The sequence below is a fragment of the Oreochromis niloticus genome, linkage group LG19, assembly GCF_001858045.2.
Source record: "Oreochromis niloticus isolate F11D_XX linkage group LG19, O_niloticus_UMD_NMBU, whole genome shotgun sequence".
In the NCBI taxonomy this organism is placed as follows: Eukaryota; Metazoa; Chordata; class Actinopteri; order Cichliformes; family Cichlidae; genus Oreochromis; species Oreochromis niloticus.
In genome coordinates, this window is record NC_031983.2 from 18,388,939 (window position 1) to 18,416,090 (window position 27,152).

General features: G+C 41.3%; 1 protein-coding gene across 6 annotated transcripts; it reads right to left on the bottom strand.

Annotated features, from left to right (window-relative positions):
* Positions 1-99: 99 nt before the first annotated feature.
* LOC100694672 (lysosome membrane protein 2) lies at positions 100-17,489 on the bottom strand. Of its 6 annotated transcripts, none has more exons than XM_025901218.1 (23): positions 17,223-17,489; positions 13,282-13,436; positions 12,957-13,104; positions 12,520-12,714; positions 12,046-12,137; positions 11,103-11,222; positions 10,557-10,735; positions 9,569-9,687; positions 8,831-8,904; positions 8,645-8,696; positions 8,469-8,554; positions 8,222-8,273; positions 6,784-6,912; positions 5,410-5,564; positions 5,080-5,227; positions 4,643-4,837; positions 4,169-4,260; positions 3,231-3,350; positions 2,685-2,863; positions 1,713-1,831; positions 1,252-1,325; positions 1,066-1,117; positions 101-975 (listed from the first exon to the last, which is right to left on the bottom strand). In XM_025901218.1, exons 1-23 carry the CDS (start codon positions 17,280-17,282, stop codon positions 886-888), a joined length of 2,685 nt encoding a protein of 894 aa, XP_025757003.1. In that variant the 5' UTR covers positions 17,283-17,489; the 3' UTR covers positions 101-885. The 6 variants fall into 6 exon arrangements, with proteins under 6 accessions (XP_025757008.1, XP_025757003.1, XP_025757005.1 ...); XM_025901220.1 differs by lacking the exon at positions 17,223-17,489 and adding an exon at positions 14,607-15,945; XM_025901221.1 differs by lacking the exon at positions 17,223-17,489 and adding an exon at positions 13,680-14,597.
* Positions 17,490-27,152: the final 9,663 nt, after the last annotated feature.

Genomic DNA, 27,152 nt, shown 5'->3' on the forward strand with positions numbered 1-27,152 from the left:
GACATTTCTTCTTCTGAACAATGTGTACTGTTTGTTGTATATGTGTCTTTCTGGCTGCTGTTACAACCAAATTTCCCCTTGTGGGACAATTAAAGGATTATTCTATTCTATTCTAACTTTTAGCTCATAAAATATCAGTGCAATCTGAAGACAACGGTGAAGAGTACTGTCAGTCAGTGAACAAGGAGAGCTGCTTTTTATCAAGTTTGTGTGTGAAAAGCTTGATTCACATGTGTATGTTGACCCAAACATCCTGAGCATGAAAACTTGCTCTCTTCACATTGGCCATACAGCTTTTGTGATTGTGTGTTTCTTTTCTTTTCTTTTTTGCCTGCTTCTGAGAAAGAAAGTTGTGATCTCCTCTCTTTGAGCACCTCAACACGTTCACTGCAAATTAAACACAGAGATTTGGCAGTAAAATAAACCAGTACTCGTGAGTATTTGTGTGCTGTACAGCACCTTGGCAGAAACACCATGAAAGCAAAAGAAGCTGTTTTAACCAGTGTTCCGTTCAGATGATAATGTGCTGTTTTAGCAAATGAACTAAAGTTTTTCTCTGCCTTTTGATTACTTGTTGGTTTTTTTGTTTTGCTTTGGATGACCATTCGAGGCGCTTTTCTTGTTACCATAGTTACGGAGTAACAAAACGTCGTCGGACGTCACGACTCAGCAAACATAACGCTTCATTTTTGTGGGATTTCCAAAACTGATCAATAGATAGATAGATTAGTGTTATTGCACTGTCTACAAAGATGGATTTGCAATGTAATAGTGTTAACTAATGTTAGTTGTAAATAGAAATCGCACTCATACGGAACATCTTCTTTCAGATCAGTTTATTTCTGGCAAAGAGAAATAAAGGTATTTACTCATCTACAAGCAAAATTATTTCGGCTTTATGTTTCTGTTTTGTTGGGGAGTATTAAGGAGCAGTGACCTCATCTGGGCTGCTGACTCATCATCAGTAGTTGCCATCTAGAGTTGGGAAAGATGACAGTGCTGACTAAGAAGTTCACTCGCTGTTAGTCAAACACGTTAAGCAGTGCTAAAAGATAAGATCCTCACCTCATTGATGAACATGATGGGAAAAATGGTCTCGGTAATGTTCTTCGTTTTGCTGCGGGGCAGAAACAACAGCACGAGAAGGTCAGAAGGAGACATCTGGCTCAGCATGTGGCTGAAATAGTGTCAGAGTGTATGTAGCAACAGTAAAGTGGGTCAGAGTCCAAGCCTGACTTAAGCCTGACTTACGGAAAGCCGGGGACTCTCTTCAGAATCATGTTGAGCTGAGCTCTCTTACAGGCACGAATGGGAACTCCTGTCGTCTATGAAGAGGAGAGCGAAGACAAAAATTGGGGAAGAAATATAATTTTCTCTTTTCTTTTTCTTTCTTTTATTTTAATCTTTATTTAATTAGGAAGCAAAACTCTTAGCCACCGAGTCACAATGCTGCCGTAAGTTGTGCTCTAAGCATTTGCCAGCAGAAACTAGGAATGGGGTGGGGCTATTCTTATGCGAAAGTACATCACAAAAAAAGCTAAATCTGTTATTTTAACATCACATGCAATTTGAAAAGTGCCTTGTGCATGAAAATATAAAGATAAAAAAATAAAACTCAAGTAAAAGAATTCATTTAACCCACTCTAATTGGGACCGATAGATCGATGTTCTTTACGCACTCATTTGTGGCGATAACAGCTTGTTGAACATACCGGCTGCAGATCAAGATACGTCTCGTGCTCCTCCTTGTTGGGGTTTAGGCCATCAATGGCGTTGATGTAAGCAGGGTCAGCCTGATAAAAGTGTGGGAAGGACACCACGATGGGAGCGCCTTGAGGAAAACAACATGTTGAGTCATATTTCTATCATAAGATTAAAACAAGGGTCAAGGGAAAACAATAAAAGTAGTAACGTGAGATAACGGATAGTGTTTTGTGTGATGTAAACATGTTCCCGTGTCTGTAAATGATATAATAGAAACGATAGCTAATGAATGTGTGTTTCAGGTTTTATTGAATGTTGCTAATGACTAGCTGAGAACATTACCCTTTTCTTTAAAAACAAGAAAACTAATGTGATCAGTCTTCAGCAGAGGAGACATAAAAATTTCTCCACAAATTCAAAAATGATGCATTAGCAAAACAGAAACATCGTGCTATGAAGGGTTTCATGGGAGACAAATATAAACTGTCCTTTTCATTCAGACAGTCAAAATAAACCTGGGATTATTTATTTTCACTTTAAAAAAACATATTTAGATTTTAGAAAATGTTGAGGACTAAATATTTCTCCACATTAGGTCAAAAACTACATTTAGATGTGGTTTGAAATGCAACATCCTCATTATTTCATCTCAATCTGGACACGCTGGCAGATTAAATGTCAGTAGACGACATGCTAGAAGAAAAGCCACGTTGGAAAGCCGAGTCTCCAATTATGGAGGTGGGTTGGTGATGTCTGCATGCACAAATCTTGAACACTTGCAGTGTGGACAGTCTGTGCTAAAGATCTGACTTGAGAATTTAATCTCTATCTCTATGTATTAATCTCTTATCTCCCTTAGAAAGATGGGGAGAAAAAATTGTGTCATGGGGCCAGTGTGTTGGGGAAGTGAGTAATTGGGGCAAGCTCTGCAGTAATTTATGAAGGGAGAGGCTGATGGTGGGATGGCCCAGTCTTCCTACCTTCTCGACAAACGCTGACTTTATGCACCCCGGTGCCGAGACAGTCACCAGCTGGCACACAGAAGCCCGCATTGGTGGGGTTGTTTTTGGGGCTCATGAGGACATCACTAGGGGGTGCAAAGCGGTACGCTTGAATGCCTTTCACCTCCACGTCTTCCACATAGGCTAAATGAATAGACCTGAGGAGTGAAAAAGAAAGTGCTCATCACTTGAGGATTCAGGATGGGTTTAATAAAGACCTCAAGTGCTATTCAAGAAGGAAATGGTTCTTTTTATATTTATAAATCTTCTAAACAGAATAAAGAATGACAGCGGCCCCTTCCTGTGCTATCCGGGCATATCCGGGTCTAACTCTTTCCACTTGTGTTTCCTACTGGATGCCTTCTCAGAAGTTGTAATATCACGTGTCCTTATCAGTGTGACTGTCAGTACACGGTGTGCAACTCAGCCAGCATTTCCTTTCATTAACCTCAGTTGAAGTTCTTGTCCTCACCCTGCCGAGTGCTTTGCCTGTAAGCAAATTTAAAGCCACATGAGCATGCACACCTGCAGAAATCAGCAGCAAAGATGTAGAGCAACTCGTCCCTGTTTATCAGCGGGTGGAAAACTGTGCCATCAGTGCCGTTGATCATGTTGCTCTGATTGGATGACCACCACGACATTTCCCTGTTGATCAAGAAGAACCAGATATTAATTATGACAGTGGGGGGAACAAAGCCTGCCTCACTTACATTTGTACTAAAACAAACAAACAAACACAAGAAGTATTAGAACTGCTAAGCAAATATTAAAAAGAAATTATACTCATTAACGCCCCCCCCCAAAAAAAACCTCCCTCAGAATTATTTTATAGCCCGTTCTCAGCCTTCGCTAGCTACAACAATACAATCTTCCTAAATGCTGAAGTAAACAGAGGGAAAAACAAATATTTCATATCTCTCACAGCTGTGATTCTTTGGACATTATGTTTTTGGCATTGGGCCTTACACTTCCTGTCTTATACGGTAAGTGAATAGAAAGCAGGGGATTATCTCGAGCTGAAAAATCAAACTGCTGACTGCGTTTACACCCATATCACCACTGTGCTACAGAGTCACCACAACAGCATCCATTTTTGTACGAACAATGAATTTCGGCACAGTTTGGCCGTTTTTGTGTCAGAAACAGAGTATTTCTGTATTGCTGCATGAAAGTTAGTACTTTTTCAGCACACACAGTACTCTAAACACACATTCAAAGTGCAAGGTTGATGTGGATACCCAAACATCCATTTTGTAACCCCTCTCCCCCTAAAGCCAGGGAGCAAAGACTTTTCCATCAGGACTTTCAGATGAACATTGCATAACGTAGTAAATGGTAATAAGGTGCGTGGAAGGAAGAGAAAGCCATTTGCTGGCTAGAAAGTGTTTCCGACTATTCAAGAAACGAGGAAAATAAAACAGTTTATATAAAGACAATTGAAAGTGCCCTGTATGAGTTTTTACCTCATGCCGTTCCACGTGTCGATCTTCCCATAATCCAAGTAGTTCTGCTCACCGGTGTGGAACACAAACTCTCCTTCGTGGGTGCCATTTTTCTGTTGGACAGACAATTAAACTGCTGTCAGCTGCTTTGAGAGAAAACTGTGCATGATGGTAAACAGACTGTTCTGCTGCTATACAAACATCAAAAAAGAAAACTTTTTTAATTCAGCTTTGTATTTGTTAGTGCAACCACAAGTAACCAAGTGAAGATTAAACTTCATTTTAATTCCTTATTTTGAACAACAAACTGATCAGAACTCTATACAGGAAATAAAAGTTTCATCCACCAGCATGTGAGCATTCTGAATTTTCTTACATGACATTACTACAGACTTCCTCTTGTTTTTCCTTGTGTGACTAACCCCTAAAAACAAGAGGGAAAAAAGTCTCTAGGAACATCAAAGTGAGCAAAACTTAAATGGCAGCTGAGCTTACCTTCCACATAAGCCCAAAATATTCATCTACTTCAGGCTTCATGGAGTGGAGTTTTGTGAGAAGAGGGTCTTCAAAGCCCCACAGAACCTCGTGCACAGTGCGGGTCATGAACAGTTCGATACCCAGGCTGTTTATGTACATGGAAACAATAGTTCGCAAGAAGAAGGAGTAGGAGGGCAGCTCGTTCATTATCGTCTAAGAAAGACAGACAAAGAGAACAATGTTACCATCAGATGGCTGGAGGCAAAAGGTGAGAACGCTCCAATCACACAATAGAAAAGATCACTGAATCATTAGTTGTGTTTTCCTTGGCCTGGTGCTCTCTGTTTATACGTTCAAAAAAATGCTACAATTAAAATTTTAGTAACATGCGTTGGAATGTCAGCCAAAATCTACATGACCTTTCTGCTTCTAGTCATTGCAATCCACTCGCTCACCACAAATGGGATGTTGACAGTCCTGACGATGTCAACCTGTGGGTCTCCGATGGACTTCTCAGGCACAAAGACAAAAGTCTTTGGGTTCAAGGCGTAAACCTTGGTGCCATTCTCCAGGAAGGTTACATTTTCCCGTGAACTGTGTACCCTGGTGTGGACAGGACATTTTCAGTTATTCCAAATTTCTTTTGTATTGATTTTTATACATTACATCAAAATAACTTCAGATGGGTTTCCTTAAACAGGGCTTTTGCAAACATGGCTAAAATATTTCACTTTCCCAACATTAAATACTACAGACATATTTAAAATTCTTCACATCAAACTAACCTGTAAGTATAAGGTCCAATCTGTTTAACAGATGCCTTCCCACCTGCCATGAACACTTCTGGATTGGTCACGTTGAAGAAGTAATACTCCAAATAAGATGGAGGTGGATTCTTCCATGACTCATAAACTTGGCTCTTCTCTGTTAAAGTAACTTCCTATCAACAAAAGATGAAAAACATTCAAAACAGGAAAAACAGAAATAATATCTCCCAAAGCATGAAGTGACACGAATGTTGCTGCACTGTATTTGATTTTAGGAGTGCTTTTAAAGCCCTTTTCTAGTCTCAAAGAGGACCATGGCACCTTTCAGCAAGGAGCCGGTGCCCGGCCAACACCTCAAAACCCAGAGGGAAACATAGAAAAGCCCTTGACAGCTGAAAAACCATCAGGATAGCCTACCAGTCTTAGCAAAACCTGTGCACAGTCTCCAACTTCAGCAAGCCTAGGCAAAAAAGAAATGCTGAAAACAGTTTTAGTCATTTCCCAGATTCTTTGGCTAAGCTCATGGAGAAAAACCTAAAAACATGAAAGTCTCATGGACATAAACCATCTGTCACATTAACCTGGACACCACATGGCTGAACATCAGGAACGGTAACAAGTAACTTGAGCTGCCAGCTGTAAAAAGAAAGTTGAAGACCTTGCAGTATGTTGACCGGAAAAAAACAAGCAACCTCTTTTTTTTTTCTCCCATTCCTGCCAGTTTTCTAAACTTAGTGTGGAGAAATGACCCACTTCCTTCGGTGTCTTTCATTCCTGTAATGATTTGTCGGCTGAGTACTGAGCGGTGCTCTTCAGAAATCCTCTACATTGCTCTCTGTGGCTTCTCACAGGCACTTACTGTTGTGAAACTATAGCTTCAGGTGTGGCTGGCACTTCGTGGTTGGGTTAACATCTTATTTTGCTTAAAAGAAATGTTTTCTGAGTTTTGTTACATCAGTTCCTCTTTTACTGCTGATTCCTGATTTGGTGTTGATGTGATTTAAGGTTTTACCCTTTTAGTCTTCTTTTCAAGCCTGACTACAAGCAGCAATTAGTTTCTTTACCGATTAGTCTTTATTCAGTGAAAAATGCTGCAATGTTCATTTTCCAGAGCTTAAAATTGCGTCTTCAAGACTCCTTTTTTTTGTCCCATATACAGCCTAAAACTCAAAAGGTGATCAGTTTTGTGAGAGAAAAAATTTAAATCCAAATATTTGTTGTCCTTTTAATTAAACAATCATCATCATGTTAAAAAAGCTGAATAATCTCTTACGTGACATTACCACAGACTTCCTCTTGTTTTTCCTTGTGTGACTAACCCCTAACAACAAGAAGACAAAAAATCTCTAGGAACAACAAAGTGAGTAAAACTTAAATGGCAGCTGAGCTTACCTTCCACATAAGCCCAAAATATTCATCGACTTCAGGCTTCGTGGGGTGGACTTTTGTGAGAAGAGGGTCTTTAAAGCCCCATAGAGTTCGCAAGAAGAAGGAGTAGGAGTTCAGCTTGTTCATTATCGCCTTAGAAAGATGGACAAAGAGAACAACACTACTATCAGATGGCTGGATGCAAAAGGTGAAAATGCTCCCATCACACACAATAGAAAAGATCACTGAGTCATTAGTTGTGTCTTCCTTGGCCTGGTGCTCTCTGTTTTTATGTTCAAAAAATAAAAATGTTATAATTAAAATTTTAGGAACATGCTTTTAAAGCCCTTTTCTAGTCTCAAAGAGGGCCATGGCACCTTTCAGCAAGGAGCCGATGCCGGCCAACACCTCAAAACCCAGAGGGAAACATAGAAAAGCCCTTGACAGCTGAAAAACCATCAGGATAGCCAGCCAGTCTTAGCAAAACCTGTGCACAGTCTCCAACTTCAGCAAGCTTAAGCAAGAATCTGACAGAGGGTTTTCAGTCCACCCACGGTACTCACATATTGAAATAATAAACCATGGCACTCAGTGGTGTTAGCCATCATACTGCATGCAGGATGTCAGGTAATATTTGCAGCCAAAATACAAAAAAACAAAATGACCAAAAAAAGCTCATATAGAGAAAAACCTAAAAACATGTAAGTCTCATGTACATAAACCGTCTGTCACCTTAATCTGGAAACCACATGGCTTAACATGAGGAATGGTAACAATTAGCTGCCAGCTGTAAAAAGAAAATTGAAGACCTTGCAGTATGTTAACCAGAAACAAACAAGCAAACTCTTCTTCTTTTTCTCCCATTCCTGCCGATTCGCGGCCCTTTTTAAAAAAAAAACTCAATTTCCATCTGGGATTAATAAAGTTTCTCTGATTCTGATTGCTGGAAACCCAAACAAAACATGCAATAAGAGGCTCCAATGTAAGCTTCCTATTAATATTGGTGGCGTCAGTTACACAATGGACCCAGAGCCAGCAGTGCATGGGCAGGAATGCATTTCATGCATTTCTTGGAAATTCTGACACCACTTCATAAGAAGAATGGGATGGGCGAAACTTCAGTATCTTCGATGTACTATTGTTGTGCGACTTTTATTACTATTAATGAAGGCTACTCGCCACCGAGCTAACATTGTTACTTGGTGTTAGCTGAGGTTAGTTCATAGACTGCAGACAGTTAGGCCGTTTCTAAATACTCATGTACGCGAGTCTGTACTCGCGTTTTCACTTGTCTGGACTTCGTAAGTTAACACGGGAATCCAGACTTCCTGAGAATGCAGCTCGATCGTTCCACAATTGGAACGATCACCATCTAGAGTTGGGAAAGATGACAGTGCTGACTAAGCAGTTCACTCGCTGTTAGTCAAACACGTTAAGCTGTGCTAAAAGATTAGATCCTCACCTCATTGACGGACATGATGGGGAAAATGGTCTCAGTAATGTTCTTCTTTTTGCTGCGGGGCAGAACCAAAACTGATTAATAGATGGGTAGATTACTGTCATTGCACTGTCTACAAAGATGTATTTGTGATCTAATAGTATTAACTAATGTAAATAGAAATCGCACTCATACAGAACATCTCCTTTCAGATCAGTTTATTTCTGGCAAAGAGAAATAAAAGTATTTACTCATCTACAAGCAAAATTACTTCGGCTTTAGGCTTCTGTTGTATTGCGGAGTATTAAGGAGCAGTGACCTCATCTGGGCTGCTGACTCATCATCAATAGTCGCCATCTAGAGTTGGGAAAGATGACAATACTGACTAAGAAGTTCACTCGCTGTTAATCAAACACGTTAAGCAGTGCTAAAAGATTAGATCCTCACTTCATTGACGAACATGATGGGGAAAATGGTCTTAGTAATGTTCTTCGTTTTGCTGCGGGGCAGAAACAACAGCACGAGAAGGTCAGAAGGAGACATCTGGCTCAGCATGTGGCTGAAATAGTGTCAGAGTGTATGTAGCAACAGTAAAGTGGGTCAGAGTCCAAGCCTGACTTAAGCCTGACTTACGGAAAGCCTTGGACTCTCTTCAGAATCATGTTGAGCTGAGCTCTCTTACAGGCACGAATGGGAACTCCTGTCGTCTATGAAGAGGAGAGCGAAGACAAAAATTGGGGAAGAAATATAATTTTCGCTTTTCTTTTTCTTTCTTTTATTTTAATCTTTATTTAATTAGGAAGCAAAACTCTTAGCCACCGAGTCACAATGCTGCCGTAAGTTGTGCTCTGAGAACTTGTCAGCAGAAACTAGGAATGGGGTGGGGCTATTCTTATGTGAAAGTAGATTACAAAAAAAATTTAAATATGTTATTATAACATCACATGTATTTTGAAAAGTCCCTTGTGCATGAAAATATAAAGATAAAAAAACAAAACTCAAGTAAAAGAACTCATTTAACCCACTCTAATTTGGACTGATAGGTAGATGTTCTTTACACACTCATTTGTGGCGATAACAGCACTGCTTGTTAATAATAATAATGGATTGCACTTATGTAGCACTTTTAAATTACACTATTCATTCACACACTGGTGGAGGCAAGCTACAGTTGTAGCCACAGCTGCCCTGGGGCAGACTGACAGAAGCAAGGCCCCTCTGGCCGACACCAGCAGGCGGTAGGTGAAGTGTGTTGCCCAAACACACAACGACCAAGACATACAGAGCAGAGGATCAAACCGGCAACCTTCCAGTTACAAGAGGAGCCTCCCAACCCCCTGAACCATGGTGACCCTTGCTTGTTGAACATACCGGCTGCAGATCAAGATACGACTCGTGCTCCTCCTTTTTGGGGTTTAGGCCATCAATGGCGTTGATGTAAGCAGGGTCAGCCTGATAAAAGTGTGGGGAGGACACCACAATAGGAGCGCCTTGAGGAAAACAAATTTAGAAATCAACATCTTGAGTCATATTTCTATCATAAGATTAAAACAACAAGGGTGAAGGGAAAACAATAAAAGTAGTAACGTGAGATAACGGATAGTGTTTTGTGTGATGTAAACATGTGCTCGTGTCTGTAAATGATATAATAGAAACGATAGCTAATGAATGTGTGTTTCAGGTTTTATTAAATGTTGCTAATGATTAGCTGAGAACATTACCCTTTTCTTTAAAAACAAGAAAACTAATGTGATCAGTCTTTAGCAGAGGAGACATAAAAATTTCTCCACAAATTCAAAAATGATGCATTAGCAAAACAGAAACATCGTGCTATGAAGGGTTTCATGGGAGACAAATATAAACTGTCCTTTTCATTCAGACAGTCAAAATAAACCTGGGATTATTTATTTTCACTTTAAAAAAACATATTTAGATTTTAGAAAATGTTGAGGACTAAGTATTTCTCCACATTAGATCAAAAATTACATTTAGATGTGGTTTGAAATGCAACATCCTCATTATTTCGTCTCAATCTGGACACGCTGGCAGATTAAATGTCAGTAGACGACATGCTAGAAGAAAAGCCACGTTGGAAAGCCGAGTCTCCAATTATGGAGGTGGGTTGGTGATGTCTGCATGCACAAATCTTGAACACTTGCAGTGTGGACAGTCTGTGCTAAAGATCTGACTTGAGAATTTAATCTCTATCTCTATGTATTAATCTCTTATCTCCCTTAGAAAGATGGGGAGAAAAAAATGTGTCATGGGGCCAGTGTGTGTGGGAAGTGAGTAATTGGGGCAAGCTCTGCAGTAATTTATGAAGGGAGAGGCTGATGGTGGGATGGCCCAGTCTTCCTACCTTCTCGACAAACGCTGACTTTAAGCACCCCGGTGCCGAGACAGTCACCAGCTGGCACACAGAAGCCCGCATTGGTGGGGTTGTTTTTGGGGCTCATGAGGACATCACTAGGGGGTGCAAAGCGGTACGCTTGAATGCCTTTCACCTCCACGTCTTCCACATAGGCTAAATGAATAGACCTGAGGAGTGAAAAAGAAAGTGCTCATCACTTGAGGATTCAGGATGGGTTTAATAAAGACCTCAAGTGCCATTCAAGAAGGAAATGGTTCTTTTTATATTTATAAATCTTCTAAACAGAATAAAGAATGACAGCGGCCCCTTCCTGTGCTATCCAGGCATATCCGGGTCTAACTCTTTCCACTTGTGTTTCCTACTGGATGCCTTCTCAGAAGTTGTAATATCACGTGTCCTTATCAGTGTGACTGTCAGTACACGGTGTGCAACTCAGCCAGCATTTCCTTTCATTAACCTCAGTTGAAGTTCTTGTCCTCACCCTGCCGACTGCTTTGCCTGTAAGCAAATTTAAAGCCACATAAGCATGCACACCTGCATAAATCAGCAACAAAGATGTAGAGCAACTCGTCCCTGTTTATCAGCGGGTGGAAAACTGTGCCATCAGTGCCGTTGATCATGTTGCTCTGATTGGATGACCACCACGACATTTCCCTGTTGATCAAGAAGAACCAGATATTAATTATGACAGTGGGGGGAACAAAGCCTGCCTCACTTACATTTGTACTAAAACAAACAAACAAACACAAGAAGTATTAGAACTGCTAAGCAAATATTAAAAAGAAATTATACTCATTAACGCCCCCACCCAAAAAAAAAACCTCCCTCAGAATTATTTTATAGCCCGTTCTCAGCCTTCGCTAGCTACAACAATACAATCTTCCTAAATGCTGACGTAAACAGGGGGAAAAACATAAATATTTCATATCTCTCACAGCTGTGATTCTTTGGACATTATGTTTTTGGCATTGGGCCTTACACTTCCTGTCTTATACGGTAAGTGAATAGAAAGCAGGGGATTATCTCGAGCTGAAAAATCAAACTGCTGACTGCGTTTACACCCATATCACCACTGTGCTACAGAGTCACCATAACAGCATCCATTTTTGTACGAACAATGAATTTTGGCACGGTTTGGCCGTTTTTGTGTCAGAAACAGAGTATTTCTGTATTGCTGCATGAAAGTTAGTACTTTTTTCAGCACACACAGTACTCTAAACACACATTCAAAGTGCAAGGTTGATGTGGATATCCAAACATCCATTTTGCAACCCCTCTCCCCCTAAAGCCAGGGAGCAAAGACTTTTCCATCAGGACTTTCAGATGAACATTGCATAACGTAGTAAATGGTAATAAGGTGCGTGGAAGGAAGAGAAAGCCATTTGCTGGCTAGAAAGTGTTTCCGACTATTCAAGAAACGAGGAAAATAAAACAGTTTATATAAAGACAATTGAAAGTGCCCTGTATGAGTTTTTACCTCATGCCGTTCCACGTGTCGATCTTCCCATAATCCAAGTAGTTCTGCTCACCGGTGTGGAACACAAACTCTCCTTCGTGGGTGCCATTTTTCTGTTGGACAGACAATTAAACTGCTGTCAGCTGCTTTGAGAGAAAACTGTGCATGATGGTAAACAGACTGTTCTGCTGCTATACAAACATCAAAAAAGAAAACTTTTTTAATTCAGCTTTGTATTTGTTAGTGCAACCACAAGTAACCAAGTGAAGATTAAACTTCATTTTAATTCCTTATTTTGAACAACAAACTGATCAGAACTCTATACAGGAAATAAAAGTTTCATCCATCAGCATGTGAGCATTCTGAATTTTCTTACATGACATTACTACAGACTTCCTCTTGTTTTTCCTTGTGTGACTAACCCCTAAAAACAAGAGGGAAAAAAGTCTCTAGGAACATCAAAGTGAGCAAAACTTAAATGGCAGCTGAGCTTACCTTCCACATAAGCCCAAAATATTCATCTACTTCAGGCTTCATGGAGTGGAGTTTTGTGAGAAGAGGGTCTTCAAAGCCCCACAGAACCTCGTGCACAGTGCGGGTCATGAACAGTTCGATACCCAGGCTGTTTATGTACATGGAAACAATAGTTCGCAAGAAGAAGGAGTAGGAGGGCAGCTCGTTCATTATCGTCTAAGAAAGACAGACAAAGAGAACAATGTTACCATCAGATGGCTGGAGGCAAAAGGTGAGAACGCTCCAATCACACAATAGAAAAGATCACTGAATCATTAGTTGTGTTTTCCTTGGCCTGGTGCTCTCTGTTTATACGTTCAAAAAAATGCTACAATTAAAATTTTAGTAACATGCGTTTGAATGTCAGCCAAAATCTACATGACCTTTCTGCTTCTAGTCATTGCAATCCACTCGCTCACCACTAATGGGATGTTGACAGTCCTGACGATGTCAACCTGTGGGTCTCCAACAGACTTCTCAGGCACAAAGACAAAAGTCTTTGGGTTCAAGGCGTAAACCTTGGTGCCATTCTCCAGGAAGGTTACATTTTCCCGTGGCCTGTGTACCCTGGTGTGGACAGGACATTTTCAGTTATTCCAAATTTCTTTTGTATTGATTTTTATACATTACATCAAAATAACTTCAGATGGGTTTCCTTAAACAGGGCTTTTGCAAACTGATATATTTCACTTTCCCAACATTACATATTACAGACATATTTAAAATTCTTCATATCAAACTAACCTGTAAGTATAAGGTCCAATCTGTTTAACAGATGCCTTCCCACCTGCCATGAACACTTCTGGATTGGTCACGTTGAAGAAGTAATACTCCAAATAAGATGGAGGTGGATTCTTCCATGACTCATAAACTTGGCTCTTCTCTGTTAAAGTAACTTCCTATCAACAAAAGATGAAAAACATTCAAAACAGGAAAAACAGAAATAATATCTCCCAAAGCATGAAGTGATGAAAATGTTGCTGCACTGTATTTGATTTTAGGAGTGCTTTTAAAGCCCTTTTCTAGTCTCAAAGAGGGCCATGGCACCTTTCAGCAAGGAGCCGGTGCTGGCCAACACCTCAAAACCCAGAGGGAAACATAGAAAAGGCCTTGACAGCTGAAAAACAATCAGGATAGCCTACCAGTCTTAGCAAAACCTGTGCACAGTCTCCAACTTCAGCACAGTCTCCAACTTCAGCAAGCCTAGGCAAAAAAAATGCTGAAAACAGTTTTAGTCATTTCCCAGATTCTTTGGCTAAGCTCATGGAGAAAAACCTAAAAACATGAAAGTCTCATGGACATAAAACGTCTGTCACATTAACCTGGACACCACATGGCTGAACATCAGGAACGGTAACAAGTAACTTGAGCTCCCAGCTGTAAAAAGAAAGTTGAAGACCTTGCAGTATGTTGACCAGAAAAAAAACAAGCAAACTCTTTTTTTTTCTCCCATTCCTGCCAGTTTTCTAAACTTAGTGTGGAGAAATGACCCACTTCCTTCTGTGTCTTTCATTCCTGTAATGATTTGTCGGCTGAGTACTGAGCGGTGCTCTTCAGAGATCCTCTACATTGCTCTCTGTGGCTTCTCACAGGCACTTACTGTTGTGAAACTATAGCTTCAGGTGTGGCTGGCACTTCCTGTTAGGGTTAACGTCTTGTTTTGCTTAAAAGAAATGTTTTCTGAGTTTTGTTACATCAATTCCTCTTTTACTGCTGATTCCTGATTTGGTGTTGATGTTATCAAAGGTTTTACCTTTTAGTCTTCTGTTCAAGCCTGACTACAAGCAGCAATTAGTTTCTTTACCGATTAGTCTTTATTCAGTGAAAAATGCTGCAATGTTCATTTTCCAGAGCCTAAAATTGCGTCTGCAAAACTCCTTATTTGTCCCATAAATAGCCTAAAACTCAAAAGGTGATCAGTTTAGTGAGAGAAAAAAATGGAAATCCAAATATTTGTTGTCCTTTTAGTTAAACAATCATCATCATGTTAAAAAGCTGAATAATTCCTTTTCAGTCTCACATCTCAGGCAGATGACTATCCAGTATGAGGAAGACCAAAACTTGCGTACCTCAAGTTTTGTTCTTGAGGTAGTGAGACTCTCTTGAGTTTTGAAGATCCTGTTTCTTAATTAAGAGCTCGAATAAAACTGCATGAAGTGAGAAAGAGTGCCACCATCATAAAAAGTCTCTGTGCACTAAACAACACGCGAAAATGACCCAGTTTGTTCCTTTTCAAACAAAACGTCTCACTATCAAAAGAGGCTTGAGTCAACGTTGGGCTTTTTCTATGAGACCATCTGTGACGTTAGCCTGCATGGATCCCTGTGTTTGCCAAACCTTGAACAAAGGTCTTTGGAAAGTCCTTCATCAAAGTTGTATTAACACTATTTATCTCTCGGAAAAACTTTGAAAAAAAAGAAAAAGCTGATAGCTGAGGGACAAACAGGGAGGTCTGTCAGTGCACCCAGAATGTGGTTGGTTTTATTCACTGGTGGAAAAATTGAAATGAAATGGACCTTTGCCAAACAACTTCATGTACAGCTGAGGTGTGGTGTCACAATCTCCTGCCCTGACCTAAATTTAACCCCAGAAGGGGAAAACCATGTCAATAAGGCAGCTGCTATTAAGCCACCAACTTGGACTAAACAGAATATTGAGCCTTTCTGCTGAGCTGATTTTGGCTTTTGCCTCCTTAACAGGAAGATGCAATTTTGTCAAACAGGAAAGAAAAAGCGGAGAGGTTTTAAAGTGATAATGATTTGCACAGAGCATTCAACACAATTCGTGTCAGTTAGAAGAATGTGAGAGATTTTAAAGGACAGAGAGCAGCAGGTTTATCTGTAGGACATGAGAGAGGGTGTCAACTGGCAGCACAGCCGCTCCATCACACCATCCATGTCCTAAAGTACAATAAAAAGCAGACATTTATGGTTCAGGCTGACTCACCCCTAATGCCCCACCAGTCCACAGGCATGCAGACACTTAACTGCAAGTCCAATAGTGAAAGCAGGTTTTTGAAACAGAAGTTGTTTCTATCTAAATTTTAATCCAAATACAGTAAAATACATAAATGTTTAGCCCGACTTATTTGTCAAGTCAACGTCATTTGTAAAATCACTACACAAAACTGAGTAATTTTTACCCAGATAAAAAAGTGCTCACAGCGAAGACACAAATGATATGATGCATCAAATGATGTATGAACAGAAATGTGCCATCAGGCATCATTGTCTGGTAATGGAAAGATTATGAAACGATATACAGACGACAGATCATGTACTGTATTTCCGAATTTTACCCTAAAAGTCAGCCCTATCTAATAAAAGCAAATTAAATCCAGGGGACAGATGCAAAACAAAAAATATTTGAGGTAACCTACAAATGAGATGAATCACTATGAACTGTGATAAGGTCATGACAGGCTCACCTCAACATATTCCCCCCTCACTGTGGCTGTTACAGGGGATTTCTTCTAAGTTGTAAAAAAACAAAACAAAAAAAACTCGAAACCACAGACTTAGATGTATAAACCTCAGATCCTGTAGATTTGTGAAGGTGGCGAGGCTCTGGATTCATCCTGCAACGCCAAAGGGGCAGAATGCAGCAAAAACAGCCCATAATAACTTGAATAGTTCAATCCATACAATTTACACAGTCATGTGACCCTGCATGTGCCATCACAGGTGAGATGCTGTAGGTCAGGGGTCTGCAACCTTTAGCACCCAAAGAGCCATTTGGACGCGATTTCCACACAAAAGAAAACACTGGGAGCCGCAAATACTTTTTGACATCTAAAATGAAGATAACACTGAATATATTTTTTATTTTTTGGTCTGCAGCGCCGCTGCAGGGGAGGCGGACGCACCTGAGCGGCACCCGCAATCACGCCTCGCCGGCTTAACGTCTGTGCCATCTATGCTGTTGTGTTGGTATGTGTCGGGCTGTGAGCTTTAACACCGGCTGTATGCGTACAGCAACCGTGTGTGAAAAGTGGTCAATAAAGAGATGCTGAAAAGCATGTTCATGCCAACATCGCCGGGTCTGCCGTGGTATGTTCACAATGGGACTTCTGCTCCTGAACCTCTGCGCACAGCGTCTGCAAATCGGGGCTGTACGAAGTGACTTTCATCTTTACGCAGGACTGTAAGCTGTCATCTGTGAGGCGTGAGCGGTGTTTGTTTTTAACATAGTTCACGGTGGAGAATGGCTGCTGACATAATGTGGATCCGAAGATCCATAATTGGCTTACCTGGGGTCGAAAGTCTAGCACAGCGTTTCAACGGGTATATCGGCTTGCGCAAATGTGACGCTTATTTTGAGCGATCAAAAACTAATAGAATATAATTTTGTATTTATATTTCAATATCACAATAATCTTCCAATTTAGAACTACAAGTTTAAAAAGAACTAACATAAATAAAATACACTTCAGCTAATTACTTAAAAAAAATTATTTATTTTCCCAAACCACGCGGAGCCGCACTAAAACGACTAAAGAGCCGCATGCGGCTCCGGAGCCGCAGGTTGCCGACCCCTGCTGTAGGTGCATGATTGGCTACTGCAGACCAAACGCTATGAACATTTGAACCTCTCGTGTGTGACATATGTAATGAGCGACAAATGAGAGGAAATAATGTAAAGAAATAATTTTAAAAAGAGAGAGCTATGACCATGGCGATCCCCACTATCAGGAGATGAGCGCAGACGAAGCCGGTGGTGTAAATGGCACAGGATTTCCGAGTCATGCTGCCGGGCGTCTTCTGCTGTCCTCTTGGCACACAGAAAAAAGGAAACCAAAAACTTTTGGACTGTATTTTCCTAAAATCTTCAACTAGAGACGACAAAGGGGAGGTGTGGGACGGTGTAACCGCAGTCTCCGGAGCAGCAGGGGTTTAAACCTCTCTCTTAACGGCTCCAGTTTGAACTCCACTGTCAGGCAGAGGCGAGTGGGAGAAGCAAATGAGTATCAAAATGGTTGTACTTCTTCTTTAAAATACCAGATACTTCTGGTAGTGAGAGAGAGAGAGAGAGAAAAAAGACGGCGCTGGTCAGGGGCGGTCATGAAATGGAACTGCAGCTCTCGGTAAACCGGGATGCAGAAAGGGAGCTGACCTCCTCCTCCCCTTTCTCTACTTAATAATGTACCCGATAGGCGAACAGCTTCGTTTGGGTAGGCTGAAGGGGCAGTGGGTGTGTGCAAAGAAAAAGAAACAGCAGTGATTATGTTTTTCTTACAAGACTAATGTCACATAAAAACACAACAAAAACAGCCTACTGTATTTTTCTTTTTTATATTTTCATATTTTGATTTCTTTTGCGTCTTTGTCCACACTTTGTTTGCTTTTGCTGTAGCCACATGACCCCAGACAGCTTCTTTTTGAGTTAATGGTTAACTATTGTAATACACCCAATGCTACGTTTGCCATGAATGATTTGGGAGCAGCGTGTACATCCCCATGCCGCCGCTAGTGTGACACCAATGACTGTAAAACAACATGGACAACCTAATAGCGCCCCAAAAATGAGGCCAACATGTGCAGGGTGCACTATAGTTCATAAACCCCGCCTCCTCCATGTTAGCTGATGGGATCAAGGGCAGTCATTGACCCGAGGGCCACTACTGGCACCGTCATCTCATTGGAGGGCCACCAGACTGTTCAAGTAGTAGGCTACAAAAAACAAAACAAAAAAACCCCCACAGAAAATACCCACTAATATTTCCTAAAATGTTGTTTTTGTTAGTTCTGGTCCATGACAACTCTAAGCGCAGTGTGTGTGTGTGTGTGTGTGTGTGTGTGTGTGTGTGTTTGGAGCTGGGGGTCAGCTACTTCACACTGTTTAGACATTTGATTTCTGTAACAAAAATCAGTGATGTTTGAATTGTATCCGGCAAACAACAAGATCATTCGCCATCACTGGTGTTACTGTTATTTACGTAACTCTGAAGTTAATATGTTTTTATGCCACCTTAATGAGAAGTAACTAAATGGGACATTGGTAATTGCTCACTTATTATGTCATTTGACTTCATAAATTTTTCACTGTTGCTGAAATAAAGTTTTTTGGGTGGGAAGCTGCATTGTGTTGGTGGACAAATTATTCTCATTGCAGGTGAACACTCTGCATCTGCAGCCAGCAGCTATACTGAAGTAGCTTCTTTTTTTTTTTTTACAGCTATAAATGATTATGTGAACTCTCCACTACCAGACAGTAAAAATATATATCTATCTTTTGTCATTTTCACACTAACCCTTTCATGCATAGTGGTTACTACAGTGGACAGCTATTCAAAGGCTGTTTTCTTGTATTTGTGTCAGTGTTGATGGTATACTTGCAAATAAACCACAACATTGGACACTGATGTGTCACTCCATACCCAATTCATAAGTCGAGATGTATGTTGTCCACCTAAGAGGACATGTAAAAAAAAATACTCTTTAGAAAGTACATGTTTAAAAAAATGAAGTTCAAAAATCTTTTTTTCATGCCTAAAGATGACTAAAAATACTTAAGAGAAAAGTCCTGATTGAGGTTGTCATAATTCATGCATGAAAGGGTTAAAATTCTCAGCAATGCCCCATGAAGAGGTGAGAAAAGGATGCATTAAAATCCTTTTTTTTAAAATAAAAAAACAAATTAAAAATGTAAATTTTTTTACATCCTTTGCTCAATACTCTTTTTGTGTAATCATGTAATATTTGTGAGCAGTTTCTCAAATTCCTCCCCTGAAGTTTAATCAATTTGGATCAGTACTGTCAGTGCACAGCCATTTTCAGATCTCTTCAGAGATATTCAAGCCTGGACTCTGGCCTCGGCCACTCAAGGACCCTCATAGAGTGGTTTTGAAGTCACTCCTGTTATCTTGGCTGTGTTCTTAGGGTCATTGTCCTGTTGGAAGATGAACCTTCACATCAGCCATCTGCTCTTCTGTAAGGGCCTGATTGGTGGAGTGGTGTAGAAGGTGGTTCTCTCTACATAGCCTCTGACAAAGCTCTCTCAGGTTCTTGGTCACCTCCCCTTCTATCCCGATTGCTCAGACTGGCCAGGCAGCCAGCTGTGGGAAGAGTCCTGGTGGTTCCTAACTTTGTTCTTTTATGGATGATGGAGTAAATTCTTCTCATTGGGACTTTCAATATTGTGTGGAATTTCAGTCACTCCTACTACAAGAACCTCGGTAACTGTCTCTCTGTAAAAAAAAGAAAAGAAAAAAAAGAAAACAATATTCTTTAATGACAATGTGGAGAAAAAAACGTTTGTTTGAAATTGATTAAAAAATATATATATCAAGTATTCACAGCCTATGTTATAACACCCAAATCATGTCCAATCAAAAATGCTTACCATCTAACAGATCATCTTTTGAAACAGGATGCACCTCACCTAAATTTGAAGTGTCATGGCAAAGGCTGTTTCTGTTTTTTTAAGTAAATTGGGAAGAGCTACAAACATATATTTTGTCACTTTGCTGTTATGGAGTGTTGTGTGTAGAATTTTGACATTGAAGACTTAGTTAAATTTTGGAATAAGGATGTAATGTGACACAATATGGCACAAGTAAAAGACTGTAGATAATTTCCAGATGTGTTGTATTTGTACCTACCATTTTCTAATTGATCATTATACATGTGGGATCATACAGTATTAAAAACTCAGATCATTTTTGTTAGATTTGTATTGTTTATTGCCATTTATGCTTAGAAATATTTACTCATATATGCTTAGAAGTATATAATTGATTGTGTAGTGATAGGAGGTTTGATCCTTAATAGTCTGTAACAACTCTGTGTAGCATGAAGAGGGGAGTGTGTTCACTCCTCTTCAGTGTTCTGGCATAGATCACACACCTCCTAGGAGAGGTCGTATCTTCTCTTGCTGATATATGGTATAACAAACACACGTATATCTGTTTGAGTCTAAGAGCCTTTTGTTCAGATGGACCGCTAGACTCCTGGCACCAGCTTTGGGGAGTCACATTCCACACACACACACACACACACACACGGTATTCTTTGTTCACATGCATACCTATATAAGAGGTCATATGTTAATGAACCTATGCATATTCATAGAACCACAATAAAAGAGCAGTGTTACGGGAGAGCGGACGAGAGCAACTGGGGTCAAGCGAAGGAACGGCGCCTGTTCAGTTCTCTCCCGTGCACGTGAAACATAAAGAATGTTGCCTACTCGGGTCTTGCTTGTTGTGTAATTACATTGCCTTCAACGTTCCAGCGAATAGGTTCAAGCTACAAACCTATCATTAATTGGTCCTTCGACGCCGGAACCCTGGAGTCGGCATTCACCGAGGAGAGAACCCTGATGTCAGCGAGACGTGAGAATTTGTCATCGGGCCGGTGGATGAGCTGTCCGTTTTCTCTCCTCGACGAATGACGATCGGCGGGATCCGAGGCTGATATTACATGCTAAGCAACACCGAGTAAGTTTAGAGTACATCTCTATAACTGTACGTCTTCGCCGGCTGTGTGGGGCGTTGTTCGTGGCCGCTTAGTGGGGCTAAAATTCGCCGTCTTAGTGGGGCGATGTACAAAACCGCTCAGTGAAGTTGTAGTACAGAAGCATTAAGTCGCAGAGTTGCGCAGTTCGAACTTTTTTGGTTCGCCGTCTTAGTGGGGCGAGTTCCGCGGAGTCCAGACTGTGCTGGACAATAGGCCTATTTTGTGTTGTTGTTGTTGTGTTGAGTGTGTTTGTGTTAATGACTGCGGAGCAGGCGTGGTCTGGGACACGGTTGTTGTTGTTATCATTGGTTCCTAAGCAACCAAGAGTGTGTCCGAGCGTGACAGACGTTTATGCTGGACTTCGCTCCTGGGAGCGCACAGTATTTAAAAAAAAAAAAGAGTGACGGCTCCTTAGCTGCGTGGGTTCGCGCGGGTTCACGCGAGCACGGTCGCGCGGGTTACACGCGGACCTGAGCCGTGCGGTTAATCGCATGCTTATAAATGGAAGAGATTAAGTTTTCAGAAAACACAGCAGCCTTGAAGAGTGTGTGGAGAAGGCCAGCCCACATCAGCAGCAGTTAAGATATGCTCTGGTGAATGGCTTTCCCCACCCCGTGCTGACACAAAATGTTTAGATGATTCTTTAGATTGCCCTGATCAACAACAGCCTGTGCTCCAGACCATTACTTTAACCAGTTGTTAACAGTAATCTGCATTAAGCTTAAGGTTGCTCAAATTCAGTACAATGACATATGAGATGAAGTAAAATAGGTAAATATTTAAACTAATGACGCGCATAGAGGCACTTGACCTGTTTGAAAGACTGCCATCCCATTATGAGCCATTGTTGAGATATAGAGCACACCTGTGAAAACAACTATTATGCTGAACCCTGTGTGAAACAGCTGAAAACTACATGATGGAGAAGCTAAGTTGAATATGAAAATGTAAGTCTTTGCCACTGTGGGCAAAGCACGCAACCACTGTGTGAGGTTGTGTTGCTGTCTCTTCTGAGCTGATGAGCAAGCTACACATTATCAGATCAGGAGCTGGCTGAGAACTCATCAAAGAAAGGGGAAGAGAACTATGATAACTCGAGTATGTAGCGTATCCGTGAGTTCAGCTTCTTCTTTCAGATGCGCAGCAGTTTTCCTGGATCTTGATTCATGTGTGTAGAGTGTTCATAGCATCAGCATCATGTTTTTGTTTATTTGTTTTGTTGGGTTGAAAAATAATTAAATAAACTTGTGATCATACTTATGGATCACCATGGCACATATCATCAGCCATATGATTTATTTATGCAGATGAAAAAAGTGAGTGTGAATGTGCCTGACGTCGCAGTGTGTGTGTGCGTTGTGTAAACGTAATTGTCTCCAATTGTGAGAGTGGTGATTCTGCAGGTCACCAGCTAGTGTAAAGAAAAAAAAGAGTAAAAAAGAGACAAAATCTACGTTGTAGATGAAAAATCATAGGAAAAAGGTTTTGTGTTTATTAGCCAAGAACAACTACAATCTCATTTTCTGCTTTTAAGAGGGGAGAGTTCTGTGTGTTGGTTAAGCAGTGATAATAATAATGAAAATGTCTTAGTTTTGTCACTTTCAGATGAAAAGCAGACCTGGATCGATTTTCCACATGCAGCGGTCGGAAGAAAGTTATAGTTTAATATCATTGGAAACGTTCAGGCCAAGTTTCTGGCTAACTTATTTACAGCACCATGTGTCCTTCATCCTCACAAGTGAGCTCTCACTCCTCCCTGAAGACAAGGGTTGCAGCCCCAAGAGCAATAACATGGCAGATAAAGAGACAGCAGCAAAGTCCTGAGCAAAGAGACCCAGCAAGCAGCAGCAGTGTGGACAAACAGCAGTGGAGAAGAAGAGCAAACCATCATCCTGACTGGATGAATGGCACTGTGTTTCCAACAAGCTGCAAAGTCACTGTGCTTGTGAAAAGAACGTTTGAGGAGAACTGAGGAGACTGTTGGGGTTTGACATTTGCCACTTTCGGAGTAAAATGGCAAGAAGAGACAGTGGAACACAGGACAAAGCTGAAGAAGAACTGCCGGCTATTGGACTGTTGAAGTGGGAGAGGACAACAGAGTGAGAGCAGGTGAGAACACAGAGGAATTGCTGTTGTTTAATGTGGGAAATCCAAATTTGGGTTAGCAAAGCTGGGGAAAAGAAAACTGACCGCTTAAGTGGAAAATTGTGAAGGAATCTGAACCACTGCAAAAAGAAACATATACAAAATCACACACACAAGCAGAACGTGCATTAACCCTACTAACACAAACACAAGAGAGCCCATGAAGATTAGGCAGCATCTTGAGCATGTGAGTCTGTTTATCATCTTGTCCAAGTCACCTTGTGTGATGCAAAGACCAGTGGACTCATAGCACGTTAGTTGAAAATGATCAAATAATGGCAGAGAAGTGTGTAGGAAAGGCAGCTTTAAGAACATGCCCTGCTGGAGATGCAGCTCCACAGACATTGATTAAACCTGCCTAATAACACAAACACACATGCAATGAAAATCAGCTTGTTATTTCTCATCAGTGTTAAAATAGTGTCAATTTAACAGACGCTTGTTATCAAATGTTGAATGTATCCAATGCTGACAGTTAACTCTCTAGGTTGCAGGACAACAGTTTAATTTTTGTGGGAAAAAAGATTCTGGTTTGACCAACCAGTGATCAGACAATAAATTTAGTTGTTAATATAGTAAATTGGGAGATGCTTTCTGCCTGACTGATGCAGCACAAGTAATTTACTGTATGGGGGAAATTCTATTTTTGTGATAATATTTTGAACATGCATTTCTGTTGTCCTGTCAACTTAGTGGGTTAATAGCTGATATGCAAACTAGTTGATGGTTCTTAGATTAAGGAAAGGTGACTGAATTCTAGCACGAGTGAATGGGATGTGTTGGAGTTTGTTAGAGTGGAGACTCTAAAACACTGAGTTTCCTGTTGTGATGTGCGAGTGAATCCTGCACCCAGATACACAACTCTGAATACATGAGAACAAACTTCTTTTGTGAAATGCATGATAACATGTCACATGTTTTATGATGAAGGGGAAAAAAGGAAAACTAAATAAAATCTGTGGCCTAAATGAGTAAAAAGTACAGTCCTGGGGATTAAAATTCATAGCTAATGAGACATGAGGCGTGTGTTGTGCGGCTGATGGTTGGTTTGAAGTTTATCTAGCTGATGATTTTTCTTTTGTTGTGAAGTTGAGCCTGCCAATTAGTGTGATGGTATGATAAACCATGCTAATGGTATGATTTACCCTCCTGAGATGAGGAGCATGTGTCATGACTGAACAAGGCCTTTTTATTTTAATACTTTCACAGTGCACTGAAAGTTTTGTTTGATGATCTTGTTTGGAGCAGATCTGCACGATTAGAACTGAAGCGCTATACTACACGTCATTGAGAAAATTGTTGCAAGTGAGTTTCTCCACATTAAAATGGGCTCAGGAGAAAGCCACTTATCTGGGACAATTAGAAAATAAGTTCCTGTCCAAAAGGATTCAGCGAGAAAATCCAATATAAAGTTCTTCTTTTCTTTTTGAAATGACGTCATTTTGCTGAGAAGTGGAAATGAAAATGCGACAATAATTTCCACCGTCAGCAAAGAAAGAAAGAAAGAAAGAATGAATGCATGAATGAATGAGTGAGAGAAAATAAAATTGACTGACTGGTAAAAGCGGACAGAAGCTGACAGACTGACTGACATCACTGTGCGAAGTTAACCCCCACCTGACAAAGGTGCAGATGAATCTATGTGTGTTTCTCTTTATTGGAGCAGAAAGATGACAGCAACATTTGAGGTTGCATGATGATTTAGGCTATGTCCACACGTACCCGGGTATTTTTGAAAACGCAGATTTTTCTATGCGTTTGCACCTTTCGTCCACACGTAAACGGCGTTTTCGGTCACTGAAAACGGAGATTTCTAAAAACTCCGGCCAGGGTGGATATTTTCTAAAACTCCGTTTTTGCATTTACGTGTGGACGAGAAAAACAGAGAAAACGCAGCGTCAAAGGTGTGCGCCTTTTTTGACGTCACACTGTGCGCCACGTTGTTGTTTCGGTGAAATGAATTTCTACAATACTGTTACTGTTAATTGTACTCTCTGCAGTGTTTAAATGCTTACATATACACTCACAGTTACTGTCCCTCCACACATACGACTCGGTTCTGGCTTCTAGACTGCTGATTGGCCAACATTTCTACACGGTTAGGAATATATCGCCACCTGTTGCTTTGGCATGTTCCTAGCAGCGTTTTCCTTCATTTCTGCCTTTACGTGTGGACGGGATTATTTTTTAAAACGAAAACGGAAAATCTCCGTTTTCAAAAATACCCGTGTACGTGTGGACGTAGCCTTAACCTTTTAAATGCCACTTTCTGTGTCTGTGCATCTACCAGGGGTGTTATTCACTACCTTGTGTTGCTCACAGAGGTGACTGTGAGAAAGTGTGTATACACCTGCGCAGCGCTAACATTTCTACAGCATTACAGTTCTTCATGTGATTTGATCATGTGATTTATACCAGGATAGCTGGTTGATGTTTTCTACTACAGGATTTCTGGGTTTGTGTGTGAAGAAAACTGTGTTTACTTTTTTTTTTTTTTTTTTTTTTTTTTTTTTAACCTGTCCCGTTTGGTTCTTTTGCCATCAGAATTATTGTCTAAAGGCGAAGAAAGATGCCCAACGGATTTACTTTACCAAATGGACCATCCCAGCCTTGCCGTAATGGTCCATTTGATTCACCTTTTATTGTTTATTTTATTTTCACTTGCTGAATACGGGACAGACTTGACTGGTGGAAAGAAAGGGGAGAAAGAAAGAGGGAAAGAAAAACAGCTGAGAAGAGGGACGGGGGAGAAGGGCAAAAACCAAAAACCAACAGAATAAGCAGACAAAAAATACATATATCGATCACCTGGATCACCTGTTGAGAAAGAAAAAAAGAAAGCAAGCAGAAGAAAACGAGAGTAATAAACAACATCACAATGATATATGGGAATATGACAGTAAATACTAAATATTAAACATTATTGTGCAGCACGTAAGATCGACAGCGCACAGTGTGCTTTGAGGTAGGAGCCAAAAAGGGTGTAGTTTGTGTGTGTGATCACCCGTGTGTGCACCTGTGAGCATGAACGCGCTTGTTTTTAAAAGGTTCCTTCATGTAATGATCTGCTAGAGGGTGTGGGGGGCCACTGCCCCGTCCTCCAGGGCATGAAGCAGGTATGGAGGAGATCAAAACTCCAGACATCCAGAGGCCCTCAGAACACAAGAGACCAAGGAAGACCAACAGAGGGGCAGCCGCGCCACTATCCCAGAAAGAGCTGAGGAGAGTCCCAGATGAGGGGTCACTCAGCAGCCGCGGAGCAGAAGCCGGGGGGGTTGCAGTGACGTGCCCGTGAGCTCCGCCGGCAGCCAGCTGTGCCTGAGTGACCGAGCCCCGGGCTGAGAGGCCGAGGGCACCCCATCCCCGAAGTGGCCCGAGCGAGCCCCAGGCTCCAGGCCCCGATAAGCAGCCGCCAAGGAGTGAGCCGGTGGGTACCTGGGCGCCCACCCCCGGACACAAAGAACCACCAACGCACCGATGTCTGAGGGCGTCTGCCACCGGCAGGGGAAGTGGTGGGGGGAGATGGGCCTCCAAACCTTGGAGGGCCTGAGATGTCCCCAGAGAGGTGGCGTCTGATACCCAACCTGACATATAGACACAGACAAACAGGCACACACAGATACAAACATCTATTCCCACCCTCATGCTCTCATATACAATTACTCAACACTCACCCAACGTGGAGACGGACATAAAGAGACGCTGTACACACAATCACACTCCCCAAGCGTACTCTAAGCCCCGGGTCTAGGTACCCTTGCCCCTGGAGGGGGAAACTGCGCCCAGACCCAGGTGATGTTACCCTTTTCCCTGCGGTGGGGAGAAGCAGACTGCCCCGACTCCGCAGCAGCAGGGAGGCCCCACATTCCAGACCCCAGTCGGACGGCCAACTCCTCCTCCTAGCCCCCCCGCTCCAGCAGGCCGCAGAGAACGGGGGTGTAGGAAGACTCCAAACCTCCCTCCACCCGCTCTTATGTAGTGTTGATGTATGTGTGTTCTAAGGTGCATTTAAAA

Bases quoted from the DNA above. Each gene is read 5' to 3' on its own strand.
- LOC100694672 (XM_025901217.1), bottom strand. From the start codon at position 17,282: ATGACTCGGAAATCCTGTGCCATTTACACCACCGGCTTCGTCTGCGCT. The intron at 5,228-5,409 runs GTTAGTTTGATG...TGTCCACACCAG, and splicing joins ATTGGACCTTATACTTACAG to GGTACACAGTTCACGGGAAA. The intron at 3,351-4,168 runs GTAAAAACTCAT...CTTGATCAACAG, and splicing joins GACACGTGGAACGGCATGAG to GGAAATGTCGTGGTGGTCAT.